The sequence below is a fragment of the Nuphar pumila genome, chromosome 10 (genome assembly GCF_984573655.1).
Source record: "Nuphar pumila chromosome 10, dmNupPumi1.hap1.1, whole genome shotgun sequence".
Classification (NCBI taxonomy): Eukaryota; Viridiplantae; Streptophyta; class Magnoliopsida; order Nymphaeales; family Nymphaeaceae; genus Nuphar; species Nuphar pumila.
Window position 1 is genome coordinate 113,764,580 of NC_143258.1, and position 12,962 is coordinate 113,777,541.

The 12,962-nt window shown below is 35.2% G+C and overlaps 1 protein-coding gene across 5 annotated transcripts in view; it reads left to right on the top strand.

Annotated features, from left to right (window-relative positions):
- LOC149827975 (outer envelope protein 80, chloroplastic-like) overlaps positions 1–12,962 on the top strand; it is a 90,744-nt gene that overhangs the window by 43,587 nt on the left and 34,195 nt on the right. For all 5 annotated transcript variants that reach the window (XR_016434993.1, XR_016434991.1, XR_016434995.1 and 2 more), the window contains exons 7-10: positions 1,749–1,830; positions 10,455–10,490; positions 10,859–11,012; positions 11,111–11,251. Coding sequence is in view for 1 of the 5 variants with exons in the window: in XM_090019770.1 (XP_089875896.1) it covers positions 1,749–1,830; positions 10,455–10,490; positions 10,859–11,012; positions 11,111–11,251 (413 nt within the window). In the remaining 4 variants the exon portion in view is untranslated. The remainder of the gene's footprint in view (positions 1–1,748; positions 1,831–10,454; positions 10,491–10,858; positions 11,013–11,110; positions 11,252–12,962) is intronic.

Sequence of the window (12,962 nt, forward strand, 5' to 3'; positions counted from 1 at the left end):
GTGTATGTTTTTTAGTGTATTGTAGTGAAGATCTTATGTATTTCATTATTCATTATGAATGAAATCATTTATTCATACAACTGTATTAAGTTTCTATATTGTTAGTATTCAAATACATTTTGATTGGCATTTGGCCTACGATTTGGAGTGCCTTGGATTCCACGCCACTTCTTGACAGTGAGGATCAACCACCGCAGAAAAATGAAATTGTGCAGCAGGGAACTGTGCTCTTCTGAGGTTGCATATAGGTGATCTGCCCCCATCAACACTTGGCATCAACTCATTCTTACAGCTATCACAATCTTGATAGATCGGAGATAGTATCCAACCCTTGAATTGTTCAGGCAATGTGTGTTCTCAAGCTGAAACTTGTGAGCCCAAACAGATTTTTCAATTTCAAAGTTTAGCCATGACAGAGCTATAACAAGCTTTTCATCACACTCCGAGAGTCTTGATTTTCCCGAATTAGCTTCGTGGCTGGTTTGATTGTTAAATTCGCTACAAGAATGTTCTGTAATTTTTCTGCAGCAATATCATTTTAGCCATTTCCTGGTAACAATTAAAAAGTTGAATAAATTAAAATTACATATGGAAACTTTTTTTTAAATCAATTAAAATAAAAAAATTGAATACTTAAAATATAAAATAAGAAAGACTTAAAATTACACATTTGATAAAAACACATGGTTAATAAAACTAATATCAACCATCAAATAAGCCTAATCATGAGTTATTTTGAAGGGGATTGAATACATAACAAATAAGTAATTAACAAATTTCACATGATGTCAACAATAAAAAGAATCATGATTGCAATGCTATAAAAGCATATCATAGGCTATATGAAAACAGGTCTAGGATGAAATCATTTTAGACATAAAAAATATTAAATAAAGTAATAAACCATGCCATATAAATTTGCATTTATTTAACATCAAGAAATTTGTCTCTTGTTAATCATTTTGGTTAGTTACGAGAGAAAATAATGAAATATTGGGTCTTCTCTCGCAAAATTATTTCTTTTGCATGTTTATATTGTTGTATGTGTCCTTGGTAATAAGCTGAGAAAGTGTTACCTTTTTCCTCCCATGCCTTAAGAATATGGTGATTAAGCCCTTAATAAAGTTTTATTTATTCAAAAAAGTTGCATTAATGTGAACATTAATTTTAAAATTTATCCAAAAAATTTCAACAAAATGCCAAATTGCTGTATCTTATATAATACAATATGACATGCTTTATAGGTGCTGGCACAATATGATAAGCCTCTTTTCAGTAGTGAGCAATGTACAATTGTGGATATCTGGGGCAAAAATCCACTCTTGTCTTCTTTGTGAATACTTCTGATGTTAAGAATTCTAACTCGCTTCCAATGTCTGAGAACTTTATGGGATCCTGCATGTACGAGCAGGGGCATTTCCTTTTCCATTAACAAGGGGTAACACGAGTATTCAATTTTTGAACAGTTGGAGTTTAATATCTTTTTTTCTTGTCTTTTTTTGTTTATCTTGTGCCACGTCTATTTATTTGTTTACATTTTCCAACACTTGGCTGATTGCAAAAGCTCAACTTTGAACATAAAAAAGTTGCTGCCACCATCAGTACTTATTCTGGAAATTCATCTCTGATACAGCTTGATAATGTTCATTCTTTCTTTTTTATTTCAAAAACTGATATAGTTGTTTTATGTTAAACTTATGGTTCCTTTTCTTATTTTGGACTATTAGAGTGACAGTTGTATTTTTCAGATACTGGTAAGGTTGACCTGACAATGACTGCTGTTGAGCGTGTCAGTGGAGGTTTCTCTGCTGGTGGTGGAATTTCAAGTGGGTGAGTTACTGTTAACTTCCCAAAATTTTAACCTGAAAAATATGACCATTTTTTTTTAATACAAAGGAAATAATCAATTTGGTTTTGGGTTAAACATCTCAAGTGCGCAACAAGAATTTCGTACCAAACGATATCATTCCATAACTCAATAAAATCCAACATCAAATAAATTAGTAATTCGTTTACAAACGAGTTTAAATAAAAGTAAATAAATTGTTCAAGAGATATCTCGGGAACAGAAAAAATTTGTAAATCATGGCACCACCATAACATCCCGAAACCGCTCCAGCACTACTTCTCACCTGAAAATTTTAAAGTAGTAGAGTCAGCAATTTAATGGAACAATAATACAAGTAAATTCATTCAGTAATAACCAAACACAATAAGTCCAGTACACAGAAATTACCTCATTGGGACGTAAGTCGGTTCAAAAAGTAGAACTGCACAAGTTTAATATTTTGTTTATCTTTTTATTCTCCCTTTGGGTATATGCAGAGCCACTATAATAACAGAAGAGATCACTCAAGGGGTTTATTATTCTATATATTTTAATAACCCGAGTAATCTAACTAAAACTGTAATATAAAGGGGTGGTGCAATGATCGAGAGAGAACCCCAGAGGCCAAACCAAGCTAGGATGCACCCTAAACTTTTATAGAAGAACATGAATGTATTACGTAGGACAAAATTAGTAGTCCGAACCCCTAACTCGGAGGATTGGGGACCAACCGAGCCATTGCTACTCAAAGTATAACTTGAATATCCTCAGAGTTTTGTACTGCTTACTCTCTTCTAGGTAAGCCCAAGATTGAATGGGTTGTCATTTATTATTATTATTATCTGAGATTTTATTACCTTACCTCGCATGTGCCCAATTAACATAGCACCTAGGGCTCAATAGCTCAGGTACCGCCACAGGGTAACATACCACATTGCCTCATTGACATGAGTCTCATACTACCCACTTATGATCGATAATTTTTCTAACTCATTTAAATTAACTCATTCAGTTTGCCCGGTACCTTTAAGCCAGCCAAGCTTTAAAATTTGATTATGTGTGCATGTACTTTAATTTGGGTGCACCTTCAACACCCCAAGGGTCTATTCCATCCCCGTGCCCAGACCTAAGCAACTCCAGGTGTACACATGTCTTTACGCCTTACAACACCAGTACATATCATGACACACTTATATCCAATCTAGATTCAACATGATAAATATCCGGGTTTAAAATACAAAGAAAACACCTAGACATAGGTCTTGTAAAAATTGTAGGTATATATATATATATAAAATGTACAGTTACATCCCCAATATGTATGCACATTGCTCAAACTGCACACACACATATATATACATAGGTAATCAAACTGCTCATTTACATAGCCAAAACTGCACATTTATGTGGCTAAAATAACACATTTGTATAGTCAAATTGCACATGCACATGCTCAAAATTGTATGCATACGCTTGTCATCTAAACTGGATGCATGCAGTCATCATCCAATACCGTTGGCACATGTAATCAACAAAATATATGTTGGAACAGGCTCAGGCAATCACAGATGTTTGTTCTGTAATGCCCCGAAATTTAACCCAATTTTTTGAGGATTTTTTTTCTCTTTCAAGGCAGCAGAAATATTCAAATTTAAACAAGCTAAGCATTGAATCCTCAAAGTAATTACCATTCATTTCATTTCTAATAAAAAGTTTAAACATAAGGTCAGGGTTTCTGAATGATTGATTGACATAATTAATAATAGCCAAATTAACTTTTGACATCCCGAGAACACAATAGATCATATATATAGGTTCACACACCATCCTGCAACCATTCTTGATCTTTTACTCTTCTTCTGAAAAATAATAAAATAATTTGTGTTAGACTACAAACATTCTGCGTAGGAGAATACTATGATTTTGCAGATGTACTATGTAACAAGTATGCGATGTGTTTGCTTAATTATAGACAACGAAGCATGATACTAAACATGACATAAAGAAACAAGTAACATGAAAATAATTTAACAAGTTCTAACTCACAAAAATATAACATGAATTAATATCTAATCAGATAAGTAAACACTGGTTTAAATACTTACTCACATGCTCAATTATGTAATCACAGGTTAACAAGTTCAAGTACAAAGCTCACAATGTTTTGTCCGATTGATAAGAAGTAAAATTTAATATTTCTCTTGAATTATCTCGTGGGTACTCGCAGGCCAAGGCAACCGTAACAGAAGAGAGCATTCGGGGTTTATTATGCATTGATGTTTTATTAATCCGAATGTCTAACTGAAACTGAAAATCTTAAGGAAGTGGTTGAATAACCGAAAGAACCTCCCAGGCCCAAACAAAAGGTTGCATCACTAACTTCTGCGGAAGATCGTGGAGCTACCACCTAGGACAAATTTGGTAGTCCATGTCCCCTAGCTCCGAGAATTAGGGACCAACGAGCCATTGTCGCTTGAAGCTAAAAGTATATGTCCCCGGTGTTGTGTACCACCTACATTCTCCAAGGTAAGCTCGAGTCTGAGTGGGTTGCTATTTTTATTAATTTGTATTATCCGATTTGTCAGGGTTTTTCTTAATCTGAACCCAGTAGCTAAAAGATACTGGAGTTTCCCAAAAAATTTGAATCTTACCACCAGAGTAGTAGATCCCTAACCATTCATACCTTACATGGGTATGTTAACCATATCTTTATTCATTTAATTATGCAGACTCACCCAGAGTGCTCTGGTACTTTTAAACCGTCAAACACAAATGCTTCGGTACCTTTAAACCAGTCAGACAAAGTATTCATATATGTTTGAATTTACATTTGGATTCATTTTATGACTTCGAAGACTAGTGTGTGACCCTCAATATTCTGGCTTGACACATATGTGCCCAGAGCAAACCGACCCACAGGCTCAGTTATGAGTTTATTATGTAAGAATTGTGGGTACATTATACTTCCAAGTGAATCACATAACAGTAGGTGTAAAGCCTCATACTGATATTCATTTCATCCAGCCTAATTCTATGCTTACTAAATCTTGAATTTGTCACTATATCTGAGTAAGGCACATATAGTCGTTCCTTTGCATTAAAATGTTTTTAAGTAGTTGAATAACTTCAGAGACATGAAATGCATAATTCCCATTTTCTTATTGAATCTATATGCCGAATATTCTTTTTCCAAAGTAGATTGCACTCTTAAATAAAACATAGTATGAAACATACATAAAGCAACAGTAGAATTGGATTGCGTATGAACTTGAATAAGCCAGGAATATGGCCAAGATAAACATGTTCATCCCTGGATATGTTTCAAGTATGAAGTAAGAGCACATTTACATAACAAAGATTCTTTCTGAAAACGATATAATAGACTCACAACCTTTCTATAGTATGCAGTAAAATCGCAGACCAATTTCATCTTGTGCAATAATTGATTCCTGTAATTACCAACACCATATTATACATTTTAAATTCACAGTTGACCAAGGAAGAGCAATTCACATAATCTGATTGCATGTAACACACAATTTCAAGAAATGACATTTCTTTCATAGTTTTTCTACAGAAAGCAATCACCGATTTCTGTCATTGGACTCGACACTGCAAAGTTTTTGTCAATAACCTAACACAGAAATTTTGAATACGGAATTTCCAACTGTTAATCATTTTTTTTGGCAGAACAATATGCTGAAATTTAAAGTTTCACAGGAAGCCAATAACTGCTGACGTAAGAAACAGATCTTGAGTTTGATTTACAGACAACAATTTAACCACAAGAATCATGCCAAAAAAAAAACAAACACAAGTTGGTCGAACATAGGGTCTGGGGACCTTTATACAAAATACCGAATTTTGAGTATAAGCCCAATACAAAAACTGATATATATATATATATATATATATAAGTTGAAATATGCATGCGAAAATCACTACTCATTGATTACTCAGCATCCTATAAAGATAACATAGTTGAATAAAAGAAATGGGGCCTGAATCAACATTATTATACCCAAAACCCCAATCCTTACTAATTACTCAAACATTTTAAGATGAATCCAAACTGGGTGATAAGTAAACATGATCTTATGCAACGATTGTTTATGAGTGCGCAGAGATAAACTGGGACAATAGTTAATCGTATGTGGATTTTTTTTTCAATGAATATCTTATCGAATCTTAAAAGTAATAACACTCAAATCTTAAGTTCAAATCTCTTTTCTGAAACAACATACACCTAGATTAGAACTATGGATATACCATTACATACCTTCAAAGCTAAGTATGCAGATCAAGAGTCCCAATATCGAATTTTAAGCTAGAGCATGCAGATCAAGAGTTCCAATATGTAGATATTTCAAAATTTAAGGCACGCAGAACAGGGACTTGACTTATTTCAGGAAATATAACTAAACATATACAGCTTTTACTCATGGAACCGGACATAAACCAAACTATATTCTGCTGTAAATACGCAGATCAGGATTTTAAGAGTATTTACCAATGTTAAGCCACATATATTCACGCCGATCGGTCATACCAGAAGGTATTGACTGATTAGCTACCCAAGGAATCACATACTGTTGCATCCACTTAAAACCCCTCTAAAATTTTGAAATCTTTTTGATTTGGGGTGTGTTACAACGCATTGCAAGCTTGAAACAAAATACACCCACAACAATCGTAGTAAAACCCTACCTTTTTGAAGATCTTCCTCTTTCCACCGGCTGCTGCAGTTATTTCAGTACCGCTGTGTGCCGTTCGTCCCTGGTCATGCGACAACAAGAGGAAAGGAGGGAGACAACGAGTGAGAGAGGAAAGGTGGGGTTGGTTAAATAGAGAGGGAAATGGGAGAGGCAGTTACAGAGATCGTGGGTGGGGGAGAGGAGTCGGTTTTTCCCTCCCCATGCCTCTCAATATCCCCTTTCGTAACCCCCATTCACCCAAATTTTAGGGTTTCGTGTTCACTAATGAACCCCCCCTCTTATTACACGATTTTTTTTCGTGACTTCATTTTAACGCACCAACGGTTGCGGGTTTGGTTCGACTGAATCTGTGACCCCCATATAGTTGGGTCCACGTTTTGGGCCTACCGGATCCATCCACGGATCCGTATCTTTTAGATTTTTTTTAAAGTACTAATATTTAAAATTTCGAATAGGGATCCAAATTGAATTACTATGGATCCAATTACATTATCCTGAAATTGACGTAACTTACTATGGATCCAAGATCCACTTTATTTATAAATCCCTATAAGAGATCCGGATCTAAGGATCCAAGGTTTTCTTTATACTATGATTTGGAACTATGGATCCAAATTGATATTCATGGATCCAAAAGACTCTATCATGGATTCCAACACATTATTATGGATCCAACCATTAAAATTTTAATTGGATTCATACCATATTTAAATCTTCGCTGTCCAAGATCCAAATAAAGTAATGTGGATCCAAATATTACATAGGGTATACCGGTCCCACTAAAGTGTTGTAGGCCCAATATAGAAATTTTCTCATTACAGTTTCGATTTAAACTTCGTGGATCCACTCCATGTGTCCTGGATTCAATATCGAATTTAACCCTGATATTAAGGGTCCAAAACCAGAGATCTGATCCATTTGACCAAAATGATTATTAAATATCTCATCTAATGTTCGCTATCTGATATCTAAGATCCGAATGAAATATCAAAGATCCGAACTGGATATCAGGGATTCCAATCATTGAAGATCCAAATAGGATATCCGAGATCCATATACGAATAAACAAATACTACACTAAAAATATCCTTGTACCAGCTTAAGAATATAAATTTCAAGTTTATTTACCTGATAAAATTCATGGGTATTACATGTTCCCAGCATACTACATGCCGAAGATGCATGCAATCAGCAGGGCATATACTGCTACAGGATCAGGCAAACCGCAGGTGCCTGTTCCCAGCATACTACATGCCAATGATGCATGTAATCAGTAAAATGCATGATGGTATGGGTTCAGGAAAACACAGATGCATGAGGACTGTAAAAACACATGTTCAGCTTTAGCATAAAGGCATGTAACATACTAAAAGAAATTGTAATTGCATGTAACAGCTGGCACACCAACTCCTATATGTGTATTTACACTATTACTACGGCGTATTCATGCTCTCACACACAGACACACACACACACGTAAGCGAGTAAGCGAACGTCAGATGTGTATGAACAGTGAACACATGCACAGAAGGGTTGTGGATACATGTAATAGGCTCTTAGATGCATGTAACAGTAAAACACCTGTTCATGTATATAAGTTTCTGCAGCTTGTTCTTGACTTCAGAGGTACATTACATACTCAGCAACATATATGTCATTTCATGTTCAGAGATTTCAGATGTATAACAGCGTGCTCAGAAAAATCATAGGTGCTTGTAACATGATTAAGAAATTTGAGTGTATGTTTTAACAATACATGTGCAGGTACATAAATATCTGCAGTGTTTTCAGACGGAAATACTTAGCCAATATATGTTATCTCAGGTTCAAAAACTTCAGATTTATATGAACATGCTCAGGAGAGACATAGTTGCTTAGAACGCTCTCGGAAATTTATTTGCATGAAACAGCAATACATATGCATGTATAAATATCTGCAGCATATTCAGATTATATGCATCAGTGGAACTGTATATATATTTAGTTTCTGCATCCCGTCTCAGCCATGTTTAATACCCATGACGGAGCATATGTATAACCACACATATGCCTGCGATAGGTACAGCATGCAGGTGCATCTTGGCACCTTGCACACAGATACTACTAACAGGTTCCTACCTCGATTCGGATCAAGGACTCGATGCACAATGCGGTTAGTTAAGCCGATAGGTCAATCCCCTCCAGATTGTTGTTCCCTCTGAGGTACGGTTGCAGCCTTCCTGCAGTTACAGCTCCTTCATGTTCAGCGCTCCTTTAGTTGGAGTCCTCCCCAATCGTGTGGGAGGAGCAGCAGAGAGGAGGAAGGGGAGAGGAGAGATAGAGTCACGAGAGAGAGAGAGAGGTCGGTTTAGGGATAGAGTGGGGCGTGAGAGGAGATCACCCCCTTAAAAGGTGGTCCTTCCCTAATTTTTAGCTATAGCTTCTCATCCTAATCGACTAGGGCTCATCCTTTTAGAGATATCTCTCCAAAATCGTGTAGGAGAGATACCATAACTAACCACTTACCTTTTTTTTCTCCCAAGCATTATCATTTTATCTTACCTTTTTTTTTCTTCCAAACATAACTAACCACTTAAAACGCAAAAGGGTAATTTTTTTCTAACTTAACCTTTTATCTTTTAACATCTCCTTTTTTAATTTTAGTAATCCTCTAGTTAATTAGGATTTATTTTAACTCATTTACCATTTATTTATTATTCTATTTAATTATATATATATCAAGTAGGTGGTGGATGTCCCACCCTACCTGTTATTTTTTTAACACATGTAATTGGATCAACCCAATGAGGATCCAAAGTCCATTTAAAATTTCTTAAATCCATATTTGGACCAGAGTTGCCAGTTGAGGGAGCAGGAAGCGATACGGGAAGCGGGAGCAGGAAGCGAGGCACTTTCAAAAATGTAGGAAGCGGGGAAGTGTGGGACCACTTAGAAGAAAATTACGAACCGTCTCGAAAGCGACCTAGGAAGCGAACCAGAAGCGAGGGGGAAGCGAAAAAAATGAAAAAATGGGGAAGCGAGGGGAAAGTGTGGGGGAAGCGCGCTTCCCATAAAAGGGTAGCACACTTCCCATAAAAGGGAAGCACGCTTCCCAAAAAAGGGGGACACTTCCCAACGCGTTTCGGAAGCGCGACATTTCGCGCTTTCGAAGCGCGTATCGGGGAAGCACGCTTCCGCATTACCCTAGGCGCTTCCGGTAACTCTGATTTGGACTATCAAGACCCAATATTAAAGATCCAATTTCTGAGATCCAATATCGGAGATCCAATTTCTGAGATCCAATCTTTGAGAGCCAATTACTTATTATTCTAGTTAATAATCCTGTAGTTAATTAGGATTTACTTTAACTCATTTACCATTTACTTATTATTCTCTCTCTCAATATATATATATATATATATATATATATATATATATATATATATATATATATATATATATATATATATATATATATATATATCAAGTAGGTGGGGGACGTCCCACCCTACTTGGTTTTTTTTTTTAACACATGTAATTGGATCAACCCAATGAGGATCCAGAGTCCATTTAAAATTTCTGAAATCCATATTTGAACTAAGACCCAATATTAAAGATCGAATTTCTGAGATACAATATCAGAGATCCAATTTCTGAGATACAGTATCAGATCGTGCCAGAATTTAGAGACATCGATTGGGTCAGATACTATTCGAGATCCGACCCAAATGCAAATTATATTCTAATATAAAAATATACACACAAATAAGGATTCAGACCGTATTTAAATCAAAATTTCATTTTTATTTATGTCAGAATTATAGAAAAATTCACAGGTGTTACAGTTACTCTTTAATGCCAATGGAATGCATGTGCTCAATTGTCACTTGCTACGTGTTAATATTTACTTTAGTATTGCTTTCTATTTGCAGGATAACAGGAGGACCCCTTTCTGGATTAATTGGAAGGTAATCCATGTGTTTCCAGAGTTACAAGTCTCTGTATCATTTTCCTTTTGTGTTTGTTTTTTTCACTTTAGGAAAACATGATCTTTTTGAAGGGAGGGGTAGGGCTGAAAATATTGTATGTTGTGGGCCTGTCTGTATACCATGCAACATCTTCAGAAATGAATGTTAAAATTTCTTTGGGGAATTCTACTTGATCATGTCCCAAGAGTTCTTTGGTTGTGATTCATGTATTATGTATTATGTTTGAAAAATTCTTACAAAGCTAATTTTGTTTGATACTTTTTGCTTTTCAACCATAAAATGCCAAGCAATTTGATAATTTTTACCTGATTTCTTGTATATTAACTTCAGTCTCATGTTGATTGCAGCTTTGCATATTCACACAGAAATTTGTTTGGACGCAATCAGAAACTGAATGTATCACTGGAGAGAGGACAGATTGATTCTATATTCCGCATAAATTACACAGATCCATGGATTGAAGGAGATGACAAGAGGACATCCAGATCAATCATGATCCAGGTAACGACAAATTGTTTGTGGTTTGATACATACATTGGTTAAAAGCCATGAATTTAGGTCATGTAACACAATCCCTTTCTGATCTTCCTTCAATGTAGAACTCAAAGACTCCGGGGACCCTTATTCATGGGAACCAATCCGAACACGGTGGAATAACAATTGGCCGAGTAACTGCTGGCATTGAATTTAGTCGGCCTTGTAGACCGAACTGGAATGGAACTGCTGGACTTATTTTTCAGGTAGTAATTCATTTATTTAAAAGATTTGAAATTTCTGCCTGCCTGCCTGAAGTTCACTTGGACATTTCACTGATAGTGATGAGGCATAATTCAACTTACAAATTGGTTTTGACAAAATCTAGAAAGGGTGATTCTGGTGCATGATCGTGTAATTGGCATAATGTAGAAGTATAATATATTTGCCTTACTTTCGGCTGAGATTTTCATGTATACTGGCTCGTTCCACATTCTCATTGGATATTATAAACACATATTACTGTTATGAATTTTTACCATAGTCGCCAGTATCGTTCTCGGCAATTTCTTGCGGAGGATTTTTCTCAGTTGTTTTTTTTGGAAAGTGGTTTTCTTAAGCAAATCTCAGAAGTTTTATAAATTGAAAAATATGAAGAACAATAAGAAAGATAAGCAAATAATAGGTTTTGTATTATTTTTCTTCCAAGAATATCAAAAAACAAGTTTGAAAATTTTAAAATACAAAAGAAAAAATAACTTGAAAAAGTAGTTTTAATATATAAAAAAATATTTTTTTCAAAAATATCGAGATATTGTGTATTCTGGAGATATTTTGATGATATCATCGGCTTTACCTTGAAATGCCATTAATATCACGATATTTTCAAAATATAGGGAATATCAGTGCCTATAATTTTTATTGTAGAGAATTTTAAGAATTCTCTCTCTCATATGTCAATGAATTCATCGCCAGTATATTTGTGTTTGGATTACAGAGGCACTAACTAGTCTCAATACGGCATTGCTATAGTCACTTGAGGCTTGCCTATTTTAGCTTGTGATGGTAAACCTACTTAGAAAGCTGAAACTGTGATCTTACAAATCACTTTGGTTAATGTTTGTCAATAGCAGGACTAATGCAACAAATTGACAGGCATCATTATGGTTTTGTATGACTTGCTAAGTTTGCAATGTAACTAGACCCACATTATGGCTGTCTTGGGTTGTGCCTGACCAGAGTTATTGGCTGTCTTGGTTTGTGCCTGACCAGAGTTATTGCTAAGTCGCTCCCAAGGGATTTCATTATACATATATATATATATATATATATATATATATATATATATTGATGTGGAGTTTTTGAGCACAAAAAACATCTTTGTAGCCATCAAGTAAGATGGAATAAAAACTTTCTTAGTGCATAACCATTACAGTGTAAATTGTTTGAAGTGATTGACAAATTTGAACTGCCGTATGATTCATGTGTTAGTATGGAAAGGAGTTGTTTCACCATTCATTTAAATTTTCCATATGGGTACTGAAGAGGATGTGGAGGTTTTTTGCTCCATTGCAAATGTGAGTTGTTACCATCATGACCAATTTTACTCTTTAAACCCCTTTCACCTGCATTTAGGCTGGAACTACTGCAAAATATGATGCTTCTTGTTCTCTGGCCTTTTATTTTGGCATTTTTGCATATCCTGTGCTTCATGGTGCATCCTCAACTTTCTAATAAGGTTATAGTATTGGCAGAACTGTGGCCTGTGTATGTTGGTTACATGTGAAATAGTTAAGTTACCTTTCTTATAAATTTTATTTGTTGTGTCTGTGTTGTTATTTTCATTCTATGCTTGTGAGTTTACTAATATCAGTCAGCATTTCCTTGGTGATGAAGTTTCTTAGGAGAATTAAAAAATAAATCATATTTCTTTAGAATTCTTATGGTACAATTTGTTTCTGTGAAACTGGAAACAAA